Genomic DNA, 25,219 nt, shown 5'->3' on the forward strand with positions numbered 1-25,219 from the left:
GTTTCTTGTAGACAACATTTAGCTGAGTCTTGGTTTTTTTTTTTTTAAATTAATTCTGGCAATCCTTGTATTTTAAACCATCACATTTAAAATAATTATAAATACTACCAATTAATATCTACCAATTTGTAACAGTTTTCTAGTCATTGAATTATTGTTTCTTCCCCCCATTTTACTGCGTTCTCTGCTTTTAGTTGATTTTTATATGATTCCATTTTATCTCCTCTTTTAGCATATCAATTATTCTTTTTATTTTTTATTGGTTTTTCTAGAACTTATACTAAAAATTTTCACTCATCCAAACTCACTTTACAAACTACACTATACCACTCCACGTGTAGTCCAGGCTCCTTAGATCAGAGTATTATCGATTTCTCCTTTCCATCTCTTGTGACATTACTGTCATTTGTTTCACTATCCATATGCCATAATCAACCAGCATTTTATAGCTATTATTACTTTAGGCATTTTAAGATTATTTAAGAATAATGACACTAATAATTTTATTTTACCTCATTTATTCTCCAATGCTCTTCTTTTCTTTATGGCAATCCAAGTTTCTGACCTGTATAATTCTCCTTCTTCCTAAAGAACTTCTAACATTTCTTGTACGCCAGGTCTGTCGTCAAGAATTTCCTCATTTTTGGTTTGTCTGAGAGTATTTATATCTCCTTTACTTTTGAAGAATTATCTTGTTCTAGGTCGATATTTTTTTCCTGCAACATTTTAAATATTTCACATCACGCTCTCTTAACTTTCTGTTTCTGATAAGTCCCCTGTAATTCACTGTAATTCTCTATAGTTAATGCATTGTGGGTATTTTTCTAACTTCTTTCAAAATTTTCTGTCTTTTAGTTTCCTTCAATTGAGAGCTTCCCTGATAGTTCAGTTGGTAAAGAATCTGCCTGCAGTGCAGGAGACCCCGGTTGGATTCCTGAGTTGAGAAGATCCGCTGGAGAAGGGATAGGCTACCCACTCCAGTATTCTTGGGTTTCCCTTGTGGTTCAGCTGGTAAAGAATCCACCTGCATGTGGGAGACCTGGTTTGATCCCTGGGTTGGGAAGATCCTCTGGAGAAGGGAGAGGCTACCCACTCCAGTATTCTGGTCTGGAGAATCCCATGGACTGTATAGTCAATGGGATCACAAAGAGTCGGACACGAGTGAGCGACTTTCACTTCCTTTCAGTTGAATAGATTATGCCTAGGCTTCAATGTTGCTACTGTATGCTTGTGTGTGTTTGTGTGCTTTGCATTTTTTTCTGCTTTGTGTTCTCTAAATTCCCACATTTGTGATTTAATGTTTGTCATTTATTGTGAAACATCCTTGACCATTATTACTTTGAAAATTTCTTCTGCTCTCTCTTCTCATTCTGGGATTCCAGTTTTGTGTATTTCACTTTTTAAAATTGCTAGACAGTTCTTGGATGGTTTTTCCTTTATTTTTTCTCTTTGTATTTCATTTTGTGAAATTTCTATTGGATTGTTTTCAATAGCACTGTTTTTCTACTCAATTGTGTTGAATCTAGTGATGAGTCTATTGAAGGCATTCTTCATTTACAGTTTTTCTTTTTGTAGCATTTCCTTTTGATTCTTGTAGTTTTTATTTCTCTGCTTATATAATCTATTCTTGCACGATGTCTTCTTTTTCCCTGAGAGCTCTTAACATATGAATCACAGTTATTTTAAATTCCCCATTTGATAATTTCAACATCTGTGTCATGAGTCTGGTTTTGCTGATTGTTTTTTCTCTTCAGACTGCTTTTTTCTTGCTCTGTAACATATAGTTTTTTGAGTTGTGTCTGGTATTTGGAGTTGAGGTAAATAAGCCTTTGGTGTGAGATTTGTGGCAATCTAACTGGGAGTTGTGTTCTAGTTAATGCTTGTATTGCTAGAGGTATCAGAAGTGTTAAATTACTTTAGTGTGTTTGTTTTTGTCTCCTCTCTTGACTCTGGGTTTCCCTAAGTACTTCTGAGAGAGCTGTTGTCTTGAAGCTCTTTCAACTGTATCCACTGTTATTATAGTGAAGCTTGTTGGTGGGATGGTAAGCTTGTGAGGGAGTTGAGTGATTCATAACATTTTTGAATAAGTCTCTGGTTTTGTTTGCCTCTGTCTTAGGATTGTGGCCTTTACAAGTATTTCTTCAGTAGCACAGTTGTTTTTCTCCTTGTCCCCTACCCTTTTCCCTGACTCTAGTGTTCCAAATCTATTACCTTGAAGCACTGACCTCTATTGACCATTGTGTGTGTGTGTGTGTGTGTGTGTTTTCTGATTGGTAAGACTGAATGGCTATAATAGGCCAGAATTAGAGGAACGCCCTTCCCTCAAGTTCCCAGGTCTTTCCCCTGAAGATTAGGCCTCAGTTATGGAAAATTCTTTAGGTTTATTTCACAAGGATCACTCTCCTCCACCACCCCAGTTCCAGAGTCACAAGGGTGTCTTGGGTTTTTGTTTTTTCCTCAAATCCTTATCATAAGAAACATGTGAGGTTCTTGTAGGTAAAGCCCACAAAAGTGTAAGAGTTTCCAGAAGTTTCTCCCTTTCACTTTATTCTACATTCAACCCATCTCTTCATCTAAATTGCAGTTAAATTTTCCTACCAATCTGTAGCTTCTGTTTCAGCTAAGAAGATCTCACCTGTATCTCAATGGATGTCTTTCTCTCCAGATTTTGAGGTGGCAGTTTTCCCTGCAGCTTCAGGTCTCTGGTGGATCCAAGGAAATCATTGACTTTTCTCAGTTTTCCTACCTTTATCTTGCTGTAAGTACAGAAATAATGACTTCTTATCCCTTCATATTTCAGAGTTGAAACCAGAAGTCTTAATTTTTTTAATGTAAAAAAGCAATTTTTATTAAATAAGTCCCAAATGGCTCTGATGCATTAGTTTTGACATATTTTATGCAACGTGGTTTATTGTTATTATATTTAGGATTTTTGTACCTATATTCATAGTAGTCATATTCTATAAATTCATTTTTAACAGTGTTATCAGGTTTAGTTAAGCTATTCTGAGAAAATGGGAATTAATACTATATTTTTTCCTTAAATACTTGTAAAAATCTACTGGTGAGAATATTCATGACTGGAGTAGTCTCATTTGGAAGGATTTTCACTTTGGATTCAGTATCTTTAACAGATATAGGACAATTTATACTTTCTATTTATTATTGTGATTTATTTTCATTAGCTGTGTTCTTAAGGAATTTTTTCCATTTCATTGATACAGGTGACCCTTGAACAACATGATTTCAACTGTGTAGATCTATGTATTATACGAATTGTTTTCTACAAATGTGTACTACAGGATCCGGTTGACACTGTGAATGTGGATCCTTGGATGCAGAACCACAGATACAGAGTGCTGACTATAAAGTTATATACAGATTTTCAACTGGGGAGGGAAGACTTATTTGTACCTCTAATTCATGTTGTTCAATGATCAACCATATTTTTTAAATGGTTGGCAAATTATTTACTTTTCAAATGTTATTGATATTTAAAATTTTAATTTAGGAAAAATTAAAATTATCTACAAAGGCAAATAAGAGTATTTAAATGACAATGAACTTTATTTTCTCACGTTTAGGTTTGGATGGTGAGATTTTAAAAAATGTTACATTGCCAGAAGGACCTCATCCACCTGTACAAAAATGCTGCAAATTCTAGTTTTCCTGATAAAATTACCCACTGCTCAGGAGGCTGCAAAAGTGGTTAGATCTGTTTTTTAACTAAATCTTTACATTTAGCAAACACTACTAGAACTGATCTACTCTCCAATCCTTCCAATCATCTCTATTTACTTTGATCAAGTCAATCCATCCAGTCAACTTCATTTTTGCTTTGATCTACCCCAAATGCTGCTTATTATAAATTTAGTCAAATTTCACTCATCCTCAAAATTCTCTGTAATTTTGCTTTTTTCTTCAAGAAGCAAAGTGTTGAAATTTCTCTTGCAGTTTCTCCCTTACCAGACCAATAATTAGAAGTAAGTTTAGTAGTTGGTTTTAAAATTTAAGCTAATTTTTATGTTTCTCACAGTCAGGGCATTGGTATTAATACAGTAAAGGAGACACAAAAATCTTTATGCTCAACATGTTTGCATTCTATTGCAAGAAGGCAAACACTCATTAAAAATATTAAATAGGGTACTTTATATTAGATAACAAGTATTAAAAACTATGGAACAGGATACAAATAAACTTAAACCAGAAATAGAGGATTTAATATGAAAACAAAAAAAACTAGAAAGGGAAATACTCACATTATTAGATCTACAGCACTGCACTAAACATTGAGTTTTATAATAAAAACAAAATCAGACTAGAGACAAACTACATCCTCCCATCCCAGACACCTGTAAACATTAAGTACTTTGGGAAAATAATTGTCTTGCATTAGCTGAGAATCTAAACAGTAAAAAATAAAAAAAATGAAATAAGCAATCAATCAAGGTTCTTTAAGTGCATATCAGGCAACTAATAACCTATATTTTACCCTTAAAGTCAAAAGTATAACTTAACATTAAAGGATAAACTTGCAATTTAAAAAATAAATATGGGTGCTACAATATCAATTTTAAACACTACCATTATTACACAACTTGTTCCTTAGAAATGACAAGTATTCAGGTGGTAGATTTCTCCAATAACTCTCAGACTTTATCTAAATTACACTTGTTCTTCCACTGTCATACCATCTCTACTTTCTTGATAGGTAGAGAATCACTGTACAAATGGAATTGCAAGCTAAATATTCTCTGGATGGTCTAGGCCTCAAGTCCCTGAGGACTCCCTTCCACATAAAGAATGTGGATAATTTGGATACTGATATACTGCTATTTTTGTATCTAAATTGAGCCCAAACTGAAGATCTCAAGGAAGCACCCATTCCTGTGCACAGAATTTCTACTTACATAGGTAGGATTGTTTGGGCTAAACACAGTTTAGATTTATCCATCTAAGTTGCTATCGAAACTTGCACTGTATCTTCTAAAACCAGGAACTGATGACTAAAAACGGAAGTCAAAAACTTATACCAGTCCTTATAATAGCTTAACCCTCCAATTCCAAAAACCTACTTGACAGAGAAAGATTTGTTTAGGACCTCAGAGCCATAAATAGAATCGTTTTTCCCTGTTTTCCTATAGTACAACACCCATACCATTTTATTTTCAGTAACTCCTTGAGGCAGTATACTTTATAGTGGTAGATTTGTGATCTAGTTTTTTGTTAGTGTCACTCGGGATCGAAACAGTCTATACTTATTTGTCACTCAGGAAAATCAACAGCATATTTAGACTATGTCCCAAGGCAAAATATATCCACAAGGCAGAACTCATTACATTCCACAGATCTGATTAGTTAGACAGATGTAAGAGAGTGATACAGAGTAATAATAACCATACTTTGAGTGTAGTCCATGATTTTTGAATTCTTTAAGAATAAACAGGTTCATAAGAGAGTGATACAGAGTGATAAGTATACTTTGAGTGTAGTCCATGATTTTTGAATTCTTTAAGAATAAACAGGTTCATAAGAGAGTGATATAGAGTGATAATAAGTATACTTTGAGTGTACTCCATTATTTTTGAATTTGTTAAGAATAAACTGGGTTCTTGATCTCTGCAGGAGCCTCAACAAAGAATGGTCAGCAAATTAAGTAACTTTAGAGTGCTCTGAAGTTTTCTAAACAGATGGCTGTTATAAAAGTAAACACCCATCAAGAGAGGATACTATGAAAGCTAAATAAATGCCCCAACAGGCAGTGCTCACTAACATCCTGTCCCTCATGATTATATGTTTTGAGAGATTCAAACAGTCTGTTATGTAATGCCAGACATTGGCTCCAGAGTTATCACAGAGTTACTGGGAGAAATCCTCAGGTAAATCACATGAGAATAATCTCTAGCACTCTCATTATGGATACTTAGCCATACCAGGTAACATCAAATGGAGAATTGCAACATTTAACATGAAATTACCTACCACAGCAAAGACAAATTGACTACTGTATATAATCAGCCTGGTGGAGAAACTTTACCAAGTCACTGAGGGTGTCTGTGGTGAATGTTTCATTTTTTGTTCTTGATAAAACTGTAAACGTGGGGTATGGATAACAGCCCAAACCTCAGAGCTCTTTTAAGCATGTCCAAACAGATTTCATACTTTCTGGAATGTGCTTTAAATATATATCATAATTGCTTATGGGGGTGGGGTGGGGACAAAGCCTTGTTGGAGAATTCCAGCTCTGCCAGTAGCAATATGTTACATGATTTTGTGTTCCCAAACTATTTCTGAGATAATACTAGGTACGATCATTTTACTGAGGCTGTAATTGAAGTTTTGCCCATCTCTTCCATTCACACAGTAACCTTACTGTTCACATTGCTCCAATCTTCAGGAAGGATAGAATAAACAGAAATCTTAAGGTCAAATTAGCAACATTCTCAGCTTCATTCAAACTCCCACGGCCTAATGATTGCTTTAATGACAACGAGCTTAATTCTTGGGGTTCATTGAACTGTTCCTTTTGAGTTAGTAACAGGATAAGCCTAGTAATATCACCTCAACTTCTGGACTCTGCTCTACTGTAAGAAATCCTGGCCAAATATTTCAGGTGAGTCATCAGCAATTCATCCAGTTGTATTTATAATAAAACTTTCTACCAATTCCTATGTGAGTAATGTGGACAAACTTGGTGTTCTGATTCAACTTCATTGGAATCCTCAGTGACCACCACAATCTGTCTTGACCTTGTTGCAATAAATAGTCATAGCAGTTAAACAAGTAGAAATTTATGCCAGCTTGATTTTAGGTTAGGGTCTTCTTTAAATAAAATGACACAAATGATTTTCCTCAATAATCTCCTAGAAAGTGAAAGTGTTAGTCTCTCAGTCCTATGTGACTTTGTGACTCTGTGGACTGCAGTTCACCAGGCTCCTCTGCCCATGGAATTCTCCAGGCAGGAATACTGGATTGGGTAAGCCAGTTCCTTCTCCAGGGGATCCTCCCAACCTGGGGATCGAACCTGGGTCTCCCATATTGCAGGCAAATTCTTTACCATCTGAGCCACCAGGGAAGCCATAATATTCTCTTAAACAACTGTTAAATTCTAGAGGTCTGGTCAAAATTTGGGAGAGAAAAATGGCCTTCAAACTCTGGGGAAAAAAAAGGCTTATCAAGTACTGTTGAGGCTGGTGCAGAAGTAAAATTTCATGAGGTTGATACTTAAGAGTGATGTCTTTCAATCAAAGAGGCATAAACTATCTTAAATCATTACTGGAGACCTCAAGCTAAGAAATCTTAGAAATCCATTAGAAGCAGATATTCTTTGGAAAGAAATGGCTTCTCCTTAAGATCCACAAAAATATATGACAAACTGTTATGGTTTAATTTGTATTCCTTCATTGTTTATTTTCTTATCTACCTGGTTTAAGGTTTAGGTTACATTTAATTATGTTACTTATCAGGCATTTATTATTTAGATTACTTTATTTATTTTGCATGTAATCACTCCTTAGTACAAGTCTAATAAAAACACATAACACACAATTTATGTGTGAAGGGTTAAAGCATATAATCAAACTGATTGCTGAATTTTTACACATTTTACATAGTGAGCCACCCAATTTCTCTCGGTTTCAACTCCTTGAAATGAATCAGAAACTGAGGCCCAATCACTGAAGACAAGGCAAACACAACAACATACTAGATAGAAAGAAATCTAAAATTACTATCCTGTCATACCTGCAAAAGGAGTTTCCTATGTCTATGAAAACAATACTGGCAGGTCTTTGGTGGAAGTTAGCTTTTGTAACTGAACTTTCACAGGAACAGAATTTCATGAGAACTACAGAGCAAACAATATCTACTTGGAGGTGTCTAATTTTCTCAGATTTCATAAAATTCACTATTTTTGCTTTAGATCTACCAATAATATTGATACTACAATATTTATTGTCTAGCACTAAAAGATTCTTGATCAGTAACACTGAGACATTACAAAAATATTTGACAATCTCATAGGGGTATTTTGGCTTTAAACAGATCACTGTGTAGTTCTGAAAGACTGGTATTGGATTAGTGAAGCAAAAGTCTCTTGGTAACATCCTGCACACTGGAGGAATCTGCTACCTTGATAAACTAAGTTCTGCCATCAGTATACTTTTGGACATCACCCAGGTTGTATTTTGACCCATCAGTTTCTCCTCTAAGAAGAGATCCTCAGATAATTTAATTCTAGAAGAAAAAAAATTAGATCTTGATGTTAGAATCCAGGCCTTACCACTCAAGGGGAACTCTGTATTGCTTACTTTCTCAAGTCCCCACAATGAAAAGATCTACCTTGAATGAAATTTCAGAGTGTACTGCCCTCTATGATATGCTTCTGAGACTCTGCCAAGGTGGGCTCTCTCTTACTGTCATAAAAAGAACAAACTTTGGTGATATTTTTCAGGAGCCAGCATTTGCTTTATGTAATGCAATCAATTATTTTAAAATGTATGTTTTCTCAAAGAGTCACAAGCAATTTTTATTAAACACATAATGCACCAGATGTTATTATCTCTTTTAATTTTGGTAATGCCTGGCACATCTCACTTCCTCTCACTACAGAGACAACCAGGAAACCATGGTGAATGGGAATTGGAATCCAGGAAATCTATTCTGGCACTCATTTTCTTAATGAGTATGCAATTGTACCTACTAATATATTCTATTTCCATGGTTGCAGGGACCCTTACTATTTTGCTCACAGCTATTTCTCCACTGCCTAGAAGAGTAACTTTTTCATACTACATGATCTACAAATATTTTCAGGGTGAATAGATGAATTTAAAACATATTCTATGCTGGTACACAGAGTGAGATCCTAGAATGTGGTCTTTGAAGTTCAGAAGTTCAAAGTTAAGACTAATATATATGCTACTTGGTAATTATTTACCTTAAGGTAAATATTTTTTTTTGTGATGGAGAAAATAATATCTAGGTTTGCTCTAAAGATGACATGGTAGGATTATATTAAGCAGCAACCATAGGGGCTTTCCAGGTGATCCTAGTGGTGAAAAATCCACCACCCAGTGCAGAAGATGCAGGAGACATAGGTTCAATCCCTGGGTCGGGAAGAACCCCTGGAGTAGGAAATGGCAACCTACTCCAGTATTCTTGCCTAGAAAATTCCAAGGACAAAGGAGCCCATGGGGCCTCAAAAAGTCGAGCACCACTAAATGATTGAACACACAGGGGCTAGAACAGATTGGTTCAATAAAAAAAGTGTTTATGATGATGATTCTTACATTGTTTTCTCCCCCTCAGTGTTTTTCTCCCCTACATATGATTTCATTAAGTGACATACTCCCTTACTTTCTTACACTTCAGCTTATTTCTAGTTATTTAGTAACTATATAAAATAAACTGTTGTATAGTTTTAGTTTTCTTATTTTTTAATTTTAGAGGTTTCTGATTATCTGGAGACAAGGCATGAAAGTGGACCATAACCATTTAATGCCTATTACATCTCAGCCAGAATCAGGGATTTAAAGGGCAGAGAAAAAGTAGGTGGAGTATGTGAGGGAGTGAGCTTATATTTTTATTGTGGTAGGCATTCTACCCAGCTGCTGTAGAGGTAGCTGCTCTGTCACTAGGGCAATGTATGTCCCAAGACACCTTCCTTGAGCTCTAAACATTGGAGTTTCTCTTTAAGTGGATGTAAGCCATACTGAGATGAACATACATGGATTATGTAAGAAAGATGACAATAGATACAGGGTAAGCATGAGGTAAGATGGGCTCAATAAAGGACAGAAATGGTAGGGACCTAACAGAAACATAAGACATTAAGAAGAGTTGCAAGGATACACAGAATTGTACAAAAAAGATCTTCACGACCCAGATAATCACGATAGTATGATCACTCAGCTAGAGCAAGACATCCTGGAATGTGAAGTTAACCATCACTACGAACAAAGTTATTGGAGGTGATGGAATTCCAGTTGAGGTATTTCAAATCCTCAAAGATGATGCTGTGAAAATGTTGCACTCAATATGCCAACAAATATGGAAAACTCAGCAGCGGCCACAGGACTGGAAAAGGTCAGTTTTCATTCCAATCCCAAAGAAAGGCAACGCCAAAGAACGCTCAAACTATTGCACAATTGCACTCATCTCACATGCTAGTAAAGTAATGCTCAAAATTCTCCAAGCCAGGCTTCAGCAATATGTGAACCGTGAACTTCCAGATGTTCAAGCTGGTTTTAGAAAAGGCAGAGGAACGAGAGATCAAATTGGCAACATCCGTTAGATCATGGAAAAAGCAAGAAAGTTCCAGAAAAACATCTATTTCTGCTTTATTGACTATGCCAAAGCCTTTGACTGTGTGGATCACAATAAACTGTGGAAAATTCTGAAAGAAATGGGCATACCAGACCACCTGACCTGCCTCTTGAGAAACCTGTATGCAGGTCAGGAAGCAACAGTTAGAACTGGACATGGAACAACAGAATGGTTCCAAATAGGAAAAGGAGTACGTCAAGGCTGTATATTGTCTTCCTGCTTATTTAACTTATATGCAGAGTACATCATGAGAAATGCTGGGCTGGAGGAAGCACAAGCTAGAATCAAGATTGCCAGGAGAAATATCAATAACCTCAGATATGTACATGACACCACCCTTATGGCAGAAAGCGAAGAAGAACTAAAGAGCCTCTCGATGAAAGTGAAAGAGGAGAGTGAAAAAATTGGCTTAGAGCCCATTATACAGAGTGAAGTAAGCCAGAAAGAAAAACAATACAGTATACTAATGCATATATATGGAATTTGAAAGATGGTAACGATAACCCTATATGCGAGACAGAATAAGAGACACAGATGCATGGAACAATTTTATGGACTCTGAGGGAGAAGGTGAGGGTGGGACGTTCTGGGAGAATAGCATTGAAACATGTATATTATCATATGTGAAACAGAACACCATTCCATGTTCGATGCATGTGACAAGGGCTCAGGGCCGGGGCAATGGGATGATCCAGAAGGATGGGATGGGGAGGGAGGTGGGTGGGGGGTCCAGGAAGGGGAACACATGTAAACCCATGGCTGATTCATGTCAATGTATGGCAAAAACTATTACAATATTGTAAAGTAATTAGCCCCCAACTAAAATAAATAAATTTATAAAAAAAAAAAATTGGCTTAAAGCTCAACATTCATAAAACTAACATAATGGCATCTGGTCCCATCACTTCATGGCAGATAGATGGGGAAACGGTGGAAACAGTGGCTGACTTTATTTTTCTGGGCTCCAAAATCACTGCTGATGGTGATTGCAGCCATGAAATTAAAAGACCCTTACTCCTTGGAAGGAAACTTATGACCAACCTAGACAGCATATTAAAAAACAGCACATTACTTTGCCAACAAAAGTCCATATAGTCAAGGCTATGGTTTTCCCAGTGGTCACGTATGGATGTGAGAGTTGTATTATAAAGAAAGCTGAGTGCCGAAGAATTGATGCTTTTGAACTGTGGTATTGGAGAAGACTCTTGAGAGTCCCTTGGACTGCAAAGAGATCCAACCAGTCCATCCTAAAGGAGATGGGTCCTGGGTGTTCATTGGAAGGACTGATGTTGAAGCTGAAACTCCAATACTTTGGCCACTTGATGCAAAGAGCTGACTCATTTGAAAAGACCCTGATGCTGGGAAAGAGTGAGGGCAGGAGGAGAAGGGGACGGCCGAGGATGAGATGGCTGGATGGCATCATCGACTCGATGGACATGGGTTTGGGCAGACTCCAGGTGTTGGTGATGGACAGGGAGGCCTGGCGTGCTGCGATTCATGGTGTCGCAAAGAGTCAGACATGACTGAACAACTGAACTGAACTGAACTGAAGCATGAGGCTGGTACATAGCAAAATTTCATTAAGTGGTAATGAAAGGATAGCCTTATCACATCTACATCTGAATTTATTTGCTCATTCAATGTATAATAGTTGTCAAACAACAAATAACCCTTCCAAAGGAAGGAACTGTATCAGCTCAAGCACATACAGCATTATGTTTGTAATCTTCCCCACCCCCACCCCCCCGGGGCTTAAATTAGTTTATTTTCTATTTTTTAACTTTACAATATTGTATTTGTTTTGCCATACATTGACATGAATCCACCATGGGTGTACATGTTTTCCCCTTCCAGAACCCCCTTTCTACCTCTCTCCCCATCCCATTCCTCCGGGTCATCCCGGTGCACCAGCCCCAAGCACCCTGTATCATACATTGAACCTGGACTGGCGATAAGATGGGCTAAGAAAAGACCCATCATGACCTCCAAAATGAAATTCATCATGATTTTAGCTATGGGTTCTCTCCAGATACAACTGCCTCTTTCATGGAAAAACTAAAAGAAACTTCCCACCACAGATAGGGAACAAGTCCTCTTTGTCCATTCACTCAATCATTCACCTTTTTGGTAATTTATTCAATAGATGAGCACTGCTATAGCATGTACTCTATGCCCAGTACTGTACTAGACATAAGAAGAGTATAATCCTTCCTCTGGCTGATTTCATGGAACTCAGTATAGTGCTGACAGACAATGTGAAGTTGTTAATGCACTCCTGTCGTCTATATCATACCTGCATCTCTGACACTAACCTCAAATTATCTTTCTTCATTATATCCTTTGAACTTTACACATTTGTTCATACTCACTAAAACTCACATCAGATTGAAAGAATAATGTGTGTGTGTATATATGCAGTTGCATATTCCTGAATCTATATATAGCTTTTATTTTTTTATAAATTTATTTATTTTAGTTAGGGGCTAATTACTTTACAATATTGTAATAGTTTTTGCCATACATTGACATGAATCAGCCATGGGTTTACATGTGTTCCCCTTCCTGGACCCCCCACCCACCTCCCTCCCCCTCCCATCCCTCTGGGTCATCCCATTGCCCCGGCCCTGAGCCCGCTTTTTATGTGTGCATATATAACATACATATATATGACTAAATATGTAATACATATAATTGCCCATTTCTTTAATCATTGTATTTATTGAACACATACCATGACCAGAAAAGTATGAGAAATACTAGTATCTTAATATGAAAAAGATAATCTCAAGCTTACAGTTTATCAAGGATGAAACACTGACAGTAATTCAAATAAAAATGATAACTAAACAAAATTACAAAGAAGTCTAAGAATGATGACATAACTTCTTCCTGAAGTTTTATATAGATAATATTTTTTCTGACTTTTTCTAAAATTATGCCTCTAATTTTGTTAATGATGAATCTAATTGTCCTCTAAACCTGGGTAGAGGAAGGTCAATATTACCTAGAAGAGTTTGAAACATGCTGAAGAGGGTTCCCTGTGGTCTGACACCAGCTATGCTGTCTAGAGGAGAAGGCAATGGCACCCCACTCTAGTACTCTTGCCTGGAAAATCCCATGGACAGAGGACCCTGGTAGGCTGCAGTCCATGGGGTCGCGAAGAGTCGGACACGATTGAGCGACTTCACTTTCATTTTTCACGTTCATGCATTGGAGAAGGAAATGGCAGCCCACTCCAGTGTTCTTGCCTGAAGAATCCCAGGGACGGGGGAGCCTGGTGGGCTGCCGTCTATGGGGTCACACAGAGTCAGACACTACTGAAGCGACTTAGCAGCAGCAGCAGCATGCTGTTTAGAGCAGGATTCTCAGTTAGAAGTCAGAGACAGAAAATACTGAGACCTGCTATTTTAAATTGTATAAATATAACATGCAGTTTGTATTGCTTCCCCTATGGTCTACTCAGAACAAAAGTAGCTGCTGCTTCTAAGAGTTGTTAATATTGCATTTATATGTCTGCAAATAAAATTTAAAAATCGGTACTCTGTGATTGCAATTAGAGAAATGAATGATCTCCAGTGTTTCCCTTCATCTGGTACTATTTTCATTTAGGTGGATGGAATCTTTCCATTTGTAGTATAGGCTAATGTCCTATTTCTATAATATATTAGAGACACAGTTTCTTTTTCAAGTTTGTTCCTTTTGCTTATTTTATAAGTGTTAGGAAGAGAAATATTAATTTAATTTTATACATTCAATTCTACAATAGCCTGAAAAGAGCCTCACTGAGATGAAGGATGAGAGGCAGGGTGGAGGTTGGGAGCTCACACACAACTCACTGGAAAGGAATCAAAGCAAAAAAGAATAATTTGTGTGCATAATGTATATTACATTCTTTACTCCCTAGTTCCTTTGAGGAAGTTCTACCATACTCTTATATTCTATGTCTAACTGGTTGGGCTTTCCAATGGAAAATTGCCAATAATTTTGAGATTATACCAATGCAGTGCATTAACATAGCTTTTTGGATATTCATGACCTGAAGTCTTTGGATCTTTATCAAAAAATGTAATAATGTTAAAAGTGCAGTAGTCAGCCACATGGTGCTGTCACAGTGAAATAAGTGCCATTCCAAGCTGCTCTTTTAAGAGCAGGGAATAGCACACAGCTTTGTAGAATCTTTTCTGCATATAAAATGTAGGAATCTGAAGGTCAAATGGTCATGAAAGTAGAAAATTTGCAATAGCCATATTCTTTCCAAGTCAGAATGAGATAAGAAATCTTCACCAACACCTCCAGATGTACACTTATTTCCTGAATCACTGACCCTTAAAAGAGTCCATTTAGGAGGTTACTGCCTCAGGAAATAAGGGATGCATTATTACTCATTTCAGCAGCCTGAGGCCAAGACAGAGAGAACTACTTTTTCTCTAAAGATAGGGTCTTGATTTAAATACCATGATAAGTAATAGTGCACAATTATGTTTCATATCTCAAGACGTCTCCTCAACTGAATTGCCTGTGTGCTTCAAGAGAACTGCATACACAAATTTGAAATCTAAAGCCTAACCTTGAAGTCCTGATAGAAGGAATTTTTAAGTCGTAATAGTCCATAAAGAAGGAACTCTCAAACTACTGTCATCATATATCTTTTAAAGTCCCTAGAAAACTAAACTCGATCACTGAATATACTCTAGCAGGGAGGAAGTCCTTCCTGTTGTCTATCAGGTTATAATGCATATTTGGTGATATGTAGGATTGCTTGATAATGTAAGCCTGTGGTAATTATTGATATACATGGTCACAAAGGCTTGCATTAGAGCACTTGGCACACTGGTGGCAGGTAGCCTCACTTAAAACTTTATAGCTGCCTGGCCATTTTTTCAACTAACTCCCTTTTCCTTTCTCTTAGAGGACATTCTCTTCTAGACTATGAGGTACTGGAAGAGCTGATAATCATGAGGTACCCTACCTCCACTGGGGATATAACCAGACTACTCATAGTTCCTCTTTTTGAGTCAGTGAACATCTTAGTGATTCAAGCCAGACCCACTCCTCCACTCTTGGACTTCTACATAGAAAAGGGGAGAAAAAAGTTCACATTTTACTCAAATTGCAAAATAGATAAACTGACTTTAGAACTTATTTTTTTTTTTTTTTTTTGCCAGTCATCTAAATAGAAAAGATGCAGAATTAAAGCCAAGAAACATAACCAAGAGATGAGAAATGAGAAGTCAGATGCTTCTTTAGATCCTGGACTCCTGGATTCCACAGAGATTGAAACTAAACTCATCATGGTTATAGAAGCTTAAGAATTTCCTTTTCCCCTTATAAGATATCTTTCACTTACAACCAAGAGATATGACTAATAAAGACAGTTATGAGGAAATACAAAGTTAATAATATCAAGATTGAGGAATTATATTATTTCCAGAGTGCTTCTTGAACAGTTCTTTCTGAGAATATACTACTTCCAATGGGGTAAAAAAGATAAAAGTGATGTGAAGGAAGTACCATGGAGCAAGATGTGACAACCAAATTCTCTTTGATATGTAATTATTATTGATTATACAGTATATCTGAAACTACAAAATAGAATCCAATGATGAAATAAATTCACTAATTTGACTTTGTGTAATATATTTGTAAGGATATTAAAATTAAAGATAGTTATACAAATGCAATATGTAACTAGAGGATTAAAATCTGAGATTATGCCAACAAAATGAAGCAAGGATGTGGATAGAATCGAGGTAAAATGGTTAAGCAAATAGTTCTGCAGTCAAGATATATCTGGGTTCAAATTTTGCCTCAATCAGTTATTATAATGACTACCATTATTGTTGCTGTTCCCAGCATCTGTTCACTCCAAGCTGCTTTATCTATTTATGAAGACATTTATTATTTAAAAGAGCAATTTGAGAAAGGCAGTATGAGTATGTTCACAATTTAGGCACATATATAAAATATATTACATATATTATATGTCAAATTTGTAATATTCTAAAACATACGGGTTAACTGGAAAATTTTAAAAGTTCAAGATTTACAAACATTTCAGCACACAATCTATCACCTTTAATTGTGCACTTAATAATAAAAACATTTATTGTCATAGTTATTAATTATTTTATTACATGAATAAGGAATCCATCTGTGTAGTTGCTAAGTTGTGTCTGACTCTTTGTGACCCCATGGACTATAGCCTGTCAGGCTCCCCTGTCCATGAGATTCTCCAGGCAAGAATATTGGAGTGGGTTGCCATTTCCTCTTCCAGGGGATCATTCTGACCCAAGGATTGAACCCACATCTCCTGCATTGGCAGGCAGGTTCTTCATCAGTGAGCCACCAATGAAGCCCCTAAATCTGTGAGTTTGTTTTTATTTTGCATGTGCATTCATTTGTATTGTTTTTAAATTGCACTTAAGTGATATCATACAGTATCATACAAGTCTCTTCTCCACTCTTGGCTGCCCTAAACCCAGTGCAATGCTGTGGCATAGAGGTGGTGGGAACAGGCATTACCAAATAGATAATGGGATCATTCACAGGAAAGGAGTCAATGCTGCTTCCCAGTGGATAGTTGTGACCACTAAGCATGGAGTGTAGTGTATGAGCTGGGCTCTTGAGGATTGGGGGCAGGGACAGAGGGTGGACTAGATGTTCCTTGAGTTCCCAAAGTTGGGTTGGAAGGGAAAGAAGAGTACAGTGACCAGACTCCCCTTGTCCTAAAATAGGCAACCTGACACTGAATCCCAAATACCTGTCCATTGCTGGGAGATAATAATTAGAAGACACACCCTAGATGTGTGATATTTTTTTCTTTCAAAAAAGAAAGCCTCTATTAAGTTGATCAAATTAAAAAATATGTTTGCTTCACCATATAATTTAAAGGTATGTTTGTAACCTAAGCAAAACACACATGCAATATATCTTCTAAATGAGTAAAATGGAGGAAACACAAGTTACATAAAAACAGATTAAAGTCATATAAAACATCATAAGTCACTTTAAAACAAGAGAGGATTATAAAATGGTATATGCAAATAAAAACAGCAGTGGCCTGTCATATAAATGAGAATAATAAGATTATAACATCTTATCTAAAAAGTGATATTAAATTTATAAATATAATGCAACAAAATGCTTTTCAAAATAACATACCAGAGATTTAAAAAGAGCTTTCAATAGAAAAATAAGATGATTACAATTCACAGGAAGATAAAATTGAATTGACTCCATTAAGGGTAAATACCATAGTATCAGATTTTATAAAGCAAAAATTGCGCAAAATCCATGAGATTTAAAGAAAGCTACAAAGAAGCTTTAAAGCATTTTATCCAGTGATGGAATTCCAGCTGAGCCAATTAAAATCCTAAAAGATGATGCTGTTAAAGTGCTGCAGTCAATATGCCAGCCAATTTAGAAAACTCAGCAGTGGACACACGACGGGAAAAAATCACTTTCATTCCAATCACAAAGAATGTTCAAACAACAACACAATTGTGGTCATTTCACATGCTATCAAGGTAATGATCAAAATCCTTCAAGCTAGACTTCAACAGGACATGACCTGAGAACTTCCAGATGAACCTACAAGCTGGCTTTAGAAAAGGCAGATGAACCAGAAATTCAATTGCCAACATCTGCTGGATCATAGAAACAGCAAGAGAATCCCACAAAAACATTTACTTCTGCTTCACTGACTATACTAAACCATTGATGGTGTATGACAACAAACTGGAAAATTTTTAGAGATGGGAATACTAGACCACTTCACCTGCCTTCTGAGAAACCTGTATGCAGGTTAAGAAGCAACAGTTAGACCCAGACATGGAACAACAGACTGGTTTAAAATTGGGAAAGGAGTACATCAAGGCTGTATATTATCACCCTGCTTATTTAACTTATATGCAGAGTACATCATGAGAAACCCTGGGCTGGAGGAAGCACAAGCTGGACTCAAGACTGCCGGGAGAAATATCAATAATCTCAGTTATGCAGATGACATCACCCTTATGGCAGAAAGTGAAGAGGAACTAAAAAGAATCTCTTGATAAAAGTGAAAGAAGAGAGTGAAAAAGTAGGCTTAAAACTCAACATTCAGAAAACCAAGATCATAGCATCTGGTCCTATCACTTCATGGAAAATAGATGGGGAGACAATGACAGACTTTATTTTTGGGGCTCCAAATCACTGCAGATGGCGACTGCAGCCATGAAATTAAAAGACATTTGCTTCTTGGAAGAAAAGCTATGACCAACCTAGACAGCATATTAAAAAGCAGAGACATTACTTTGTAGACAAAGGTCTATCTAGTCAAAGCTATGGTTTTTCCAGTAGTCATGTATAGATGTGAGAATTTGACTATAAAGAAAGCTGAGCACCAAAGAATTGATGCTTTTGAACTGTGGTGTTGGAGAAGACTCTTGAGAGTCCCTTGGACTGCAAGGAGATCAAACCAGTCCATCCTAAAGGAAATCAGTCCTGAATATTTATTGGAAGGACTGATGCTGAAGATGAAACTCCAATACTTGGGCCACCTGATGTGAGGAACTGATTCATTGGAAAAGACCCTGATGCTGGGAAAGATTGAAGGCAGGAGGAGAAGGGAACAACAGAGCATCAGATAGTTCGATGACATTACTGACTCGATGGACATGAGTGTGAGCAAGCTCCAGGAGTTGCTGAGGGACAGTGAAGCCTGGCGTGCTGTAGTCCATGGGGTCACAAAGAGTTGGACACGACTGAGCAACTGAATTGAATTGAACAGCTGCTATGGAGAACAGAGTGGAGATTCCTTAAAAAACTGGAAATAGAACTGCCATACGACCCAGCAATCTCACTGCTGGGCATACACACCAAAGAAACCAGAATTGAGAGACACATGTACCCCAGTGTTCATTGCAGCACTATTTACAGTAGCTAGGACATGGAAGCAATCTAGATGTCTATCTACAGATGAATGGATAAGGGAGTTCCATATACACAATGGACTATTACTCAGCTATGAAAAGGAACACATTTGAGTCAGTTCTAATGAGATGGATGAAACTGAAGACTATTATACAGAGTGAAGTTAAGTCAGAAAGAGAAACACTAATACAGTATATTAATGCATATATATGGAATTTAGAAAGATGGTAAACAATCCTATATGTAAGGCAGCAAAAGAGACAGATGTAAAGAACAAACTTTTGGACTATGTGGGAGAAGGCAAGAGTGGGATGATTTGAGAGGACAGCATTGAAAGATGTGTATTACCATATGTAAAATAGACTACCCTCGCAAGTTGGATGCATGAAGCAGGGCACCCAAAGCTGGTGATTTGGGACAATCCAGAGGGATGGGATGGGGAGGGAGATGGGAGCGGGGCTCAGGATGGAGGGACACATGTGCACCCATGGCTGATTGATCTTGATGTATGGCAGAAACCACCAGGATATTGTAAAGTAATTAGCTTCCAATTAAAATAAATTGATTAATTAAAAAAACAATGTGACGAACATCCACAGGGTAAACAATAAAATAAAATTATGGTCTTCAGACTAACCAATAGTATTTACATATTTCAAAGATTGCTGTAAGTATTAATATTATAATCATGGTTTATAAGATACTAACATTAGAAAATCAGGGTAAAGAATTACAAGTATTCTCTGTACTATTTTTGAAAATTTCCTTTAAGTCTAAAAATTATTTCAAAATAATAAATAAAATTTTGGGAAAAAATAAACAGAAACTTTACCAAAGATTTATAACTGGCAGCTAATCTTATAAAAATTTATCTTCTTAAGTGACCAAACTGTAAACTGAAGTCACAATAAGATAACATCTCACACTTACTCAAGTGAGTAAAAGAATGACAACCTCAAATGTTGGTGATGATGGATAGTAGAAAATATCATATGTCACAGGTGGTGAGTGTGAAAAGTTTCCACCTATTTAGAAAACTCTTTGACAGTTTCTTATAAAATTAAGCAAACTATATCTTACAATCAAGCAAATTCCATTTTTAGGTAACTGCATAAAAGATTTCCCAACATATTCAAAATAGCTAAAAACTGGAAACAACCCTCATGCCCATCAACAGGAGAATGAATAATAAACTGTAATAGTCCTGGTCAATGGAACATTACTCTACAATTAAATAGAAAAAATTTAAACCTACTGGTACAGGGAATAATATGTATAAATCTAAATATCATTATGATAAGTGGAAGAAATCAGACATATACTGTGTGATTCCATTTAATTAGTTGCAAGAACAGGTAAAACTAATCTATGATGATAGAATATTGTCTCCTATCAGAATTAGGCTTAGGAGGAAGGAAGCAGTAGAGGAAGTTCTCAAGTAATAAAAACATTCCACCTCCTGAGTAAGGTAACAGTTACATGGGTATATACTTTTAAGAAAACTCATTGAATTACACAATTAAGATGCATGCATTTAACTATATAAATTTTACCTGCATTAAAGTATAAATATTAAAAAGTAAGAAAGTTCTCATTACTGATATATCTGTTAGAAAATTAAAAATATTTATATATTACATAAATATATAAAATAAAAGGAAGTACAGAACATTACGAAAGTATGTGTGGGTGTATGTACCTATGTATATACTCACACACATTTTGGGATGTATGTGTATGTGTGATGTGTGTATATATATGTTTGAAAGGAAACACAAGAAACCATAACACTAGCTGTCTCCAGGAAAGGGAAATTGGATGGCTATGGAAGATAGAACTGAAAAGGTAAATTACCTTTCACTGAAAATCCCTTTGTAAATTTTGAATTTTTTAACATATATTATGATTCTAAAAATGAAAATAAAAATTTAAAATGCTTCTGGAGGAAATCAGTGTTATGAATTCTCTAACTTATTTAAAAATACTTTAAAAGCAGCATGAAGTGAATATGGCAAAATGTGGTAGAACCTGGATTACTGGTATTTGCAAGGTCATAGTTCTTTTCTCCTTATACTCTGTATGCTTACAATGTGTTAATTATGAATTTTTATAAAAATCAGAACAGAGAAAGTCTTTCACTACCAAGAACAATTTAAAATCAATGAATTACACATGTTTAAGAATTCATTAGGAAAAAAACCACAGGGGAATGTAGAAAAAATAAATAAATTAAAACATTAAAAAGATACACTGATAAGTAATACCAGAGAGCTGACTGGGGAACAGTGGAACGGACAGTTAATGATACTAAAAATCCATGAGTCAAATTCATTACATTAAAAAAGACATAGCAGAGATAACCAAAACTGGATGAAAATGGATATTAGTTGAAATGAGAGAAATTAATGAACATGTTGTATTACTTCATTCTACTGTGCTTAAAAATCTACTTGACTGTGATTTTCTACTAGGAAACAAGTTAAATGTAAGGTGTAAAACAAAAAATAAGCAGTAACCATAGAAAATGTGAAAACCACTAAAAGCAAAGGAGAGTTCTATTCCAAAACACCAAAAACAAAGGAAAGTTCAGATGATTTAAATGATGTGTTTGCTTAACTGTTGATGAAAGCTAAAGCTTTCCAACCTATTCTAGAGCATAGAAGAAAAAGAAAATCCTAAACTTATTTAAACACAATCAGAAAATCCAATATATAAACATGACAAAAATAGAACAAAAAATAAAATTACAGATCAATTTCAGTTAGCAGTATGCCTGCAAAAATTCCAAATCAAACTAAGATACTCATAATTCAATAGTAAATTAAAAAGCAACACTTTTTTAACCAAAAGGAGTTTGTTGAATCAACAATAAAAAGAATAAAAAAATTTCAACACTAAAAATGGATTATTTCACAATGATAAAAGTTTAAAGAATAATATAATTGTTTATGCAAAAAGCATTTGGTTACATCCACTACTTGGTTTTGATTAAAATTCCTTAAGAAATATATAAAAGGTAAGAGACTTTACCTAACATAATATATAAGAATCTCAAATATAAAATTAGCATTTTGATGACTGCGACCATTTACATCAAAATAACTTACCTATTGGAACTAAGACCTGATACCACCCCAGCAGGGTCTTATAAACAAGACAGAACTGTAGACCAACAAATACACTCAGTTTGTTCATCTACGCAAACAGTTCTTCTATCACTGATAACATATTATTCACATAGGGAAATAGCTCATTCATCAGACAAAAATTTGATTATCTAAATTCAGTCAATGTTTTCATCTTACTCTTTCGCCAAGTTTAAACTCTCACAGGATGAATTCTGCCCACTCCTAACCAGTTCCTCACTTCCCTGGTGGCTCAGTTGTAAAGAAAACCACCTGCCAATGCAGGAGATGTGGATTCAATCCCTGGGTTGGGAAGATCCCCTGGAGAAGGAAATGGCAACTCACTCCAGTATTCTTGTCTGAGAAATCCCATGAACAGAGGAGCCATGGGGTTGCAAAAGAGTCAGATATGACTTAAGTGACTAAATAACAAGACAGTTTCCTGCCTTGAAAATCCGACCTTAAACCATCATCCCATCCCTCACGGCCTTAATTTCCTGCCTTTGAAATACTACTAAACCTTGTCAAAGTGCTGTTTTCCCTTTCTGCTGTAGTTTTAATAAACTCAGCTTTGCTTGCTCATAGCTGTCTCTGAGAGTCTTTGCATAATAGACCAGAAACAACATGGTGGTCAAACCAAGAAGGTTCCATTAAAACCTAACTAAAGCAAGGGTGGGTGATATTTCCACAACTGTTGGAGTGCTCTGAAACTACCAGTCAGTAAATCTTATCAACATAACTAAAATCCAGATAATCTGGGAGAGGAGAATCACAACTATCAGTATTTTCAAAAAGGATTTAGTATGTAATTTGAAAAAAAAAAAAAAAGAAACTCCATGAAAAAGAGGAAGGAGACCACTTACCCCTGAAACAACACAAAGCTTTTCAGATACAGAAAAATTATCAAGTAAGAAAATAAACTGAAAGAAGATACTCCTGCCACAAAGTGAGAATATTAACAATAATTAAAATTATTGAATAAAAAGAAAGACATACCTTGTCCTTAAATAGGAAGACTATTATTAAAAACCAATTCTCCCCTAAATTAATTTATTAAAAGTTGATGAAATTGCAGTCTAAACTGTAACTTCTTCTAACGAGAAGACAGGAGACAGGAGCCAGAAGAAGAGACACACAGACCCACAGAACAAAAATGGAGTCAGTCACCGATGAGAATACAGTATATGTGCAAGATGGCATTACAGATAAATGGGCAATTATTGGCAAATAATCGCAGGTAATGGCAAATAACTTGGCAACTTTAAGATTTCAAATAAAAAATTTCTGTGATTTAAGAACTTGAATTAAAAAAACACAAAAGAATTAGAAGTTAACATAGGTGAAGAGTTCTATGGGATCAGTATAAATATCTTTCCAAAATGACATGAACTCAGAAGCCATAGAAGTGAACATGGTTATACCTGGACATATAACAATCAAATACATTCTTATAACAAAAATGAAGCTTAAAAGTGTGTAAAAAATATCTGTAATGCGTGACAATCCAAAGCTTATTCTCCCAATAATAAATGAGCTCTTTGAAATCAGTGAAGGACTAAAACCTCCCCGCAGTCCCAAAATTGGACATAAAAAGAAAATAAAAAATACAGATGGCCAATAAACACATGAAAAAAATGATCAAACTCAAAAACAAAAGAAATACAATTTAAGACAACAGTTTGGGCTATCACACTGGCAGATTTCAAATATTCAAAAAATTCATTATCTGTGAGATTGTGGGAAAGTTGGCAATCTCATTCATTGTCATTTGAGGATCAAGTTGTTACCATGTATTTAAGGAAATCTTGCGATCATTTTCAAAATTTGAAATATGCATATACTTAATCCCAGTATTTTAACTGCTAAGTAATTTATTATGATATAATAGACAAATGCAAATTATTGATATATAGGGAGGTTCATTGCACAGAAATTTGGTACTAACATAAATGTCTATGAATAAGAAATGTTTGAAACATTTAATTATATTTCATGTACAAAACAATCATGCAGTCATTCAATAGATGACACAGATATGTATTACTGAAACAGAAAAAAGGGCATTGAAAAAACTGTTAAATGAAAGCAAATTTGCAGAATAATGTATACATTATAGCTCTACTTCCAGAACCCCCTAAAATAGCTTGCATCTGTGTGTGTGCATCTATCTCCTTAAAGAATGCACACAACTCCCTTAATAGAGGAAAACTCAGAGATAGGATTAGTAGAAAAAAGGGCACTTAATTTATGTATTAGATGTTTAGATATGCTTTGAATTTTTGAAAAAAATTAATAGATCTTATTTTTTAAATTTACTACATGGCAAATGAAAATTATAAATGTATATTTATGGGAGTACTGAGCAATTCCATCACTTTGAGTTTCTTGTGCAATATTATTTCCTCTACTGAGGCTCCTGGGATTGAGTCAAGTAGAAGCAAGGGAAACAGTCACCATGCACAAATTAAAGTCTCATCGATGATATCCCAACATGAGCATTTCTCAGTTAACCATTTCTTATCTGCAGGAGGTATCCACTGCAACACAGGAAAGAGAAGAATTTCCATGCACAAAGAAGACTGTGTCACTGTATTGGAGAAGCTGGTGGCAGAAGTAATGGCACCTACAGTAACAAATCCACCTTGTCTCTGTGGTCATCACCTGCAAGGACATAGTGGGGAAAATTGGCAAAGGTGAGGCACACATTTTCTCAGGAGCCTGTCCGAGGGCTATGAAGTCCTTGTACACTCTTCTTCTACGTGTTCTGGAACAAATCTACCCAGAATACACAGAGAAAGCCACATTTGCAGAAGCTGGGTACCTGCTATAGCCAGAAAAATGACTAAGATTTCTTA

At 35.8% G+C, this 25,219-nt stretch overlaps 2 protein-coding genes across 12 annotated transcripts in view; both read right to left on the reverse strand.

Moving 5' to 3' along the window:
• Positions 1-4,689, reverse strand: part of LOC145528621 (uncharacterized) — a 157,145-nt gene extending 152,456 nt beyond the window's left edge. The window contains exons 1-2 of the mRNA XM_081547276.1: positions 4,670-4,689; positions 2,636-2,756 (exon numbers count right to left, since the gene is read on the reverse strand). Of these exons, the coding sequence (XP_081403402.1) occupies positions 2,636-2,756; positions 4,670-4,689 (141 nt within the window). The remainder of the gene's footprint in view (positions 1-2,635; positions 2,757-4,669) is intronic.
• An 18,829-nt stretch (positions 4,690-23,518) lies between these two features.
• Positions 23,519-25,219, reverse strand: part of LOC145530550 (uncharacterized) — a 149,230-nt gene continuing 147,529 nt past the window's right edge. For all 11 annotated transcript variants that reach the window (XM_081552084.1, XM_081552080.1, XM_081552089.1 and 8 more), the window contains one exon: positions 23,519-25,025. The gene's annotated coding sequence lies outside the window, so the exon portion shown is untranslated. The remainder of the gene's footprint in view (positions 25,026-25,219) is intronic.

The sequence above is a fragment of the Giraffa tippelskirchi genome, chromosome 12 (genome assembly GCF_054371585.1).
Source record: "Giraffa tippelskirchi isolate mGirTip1 chromosome 12, T2T-mGirTip1v1.2.pri, whole genome shotgun sequence".
NCBI lineage: Eukaryota > Metazoa > Chordata > Mammalia > Artiodactyla > Giraffidae > Giraffa > Giraffa tippelskirchi.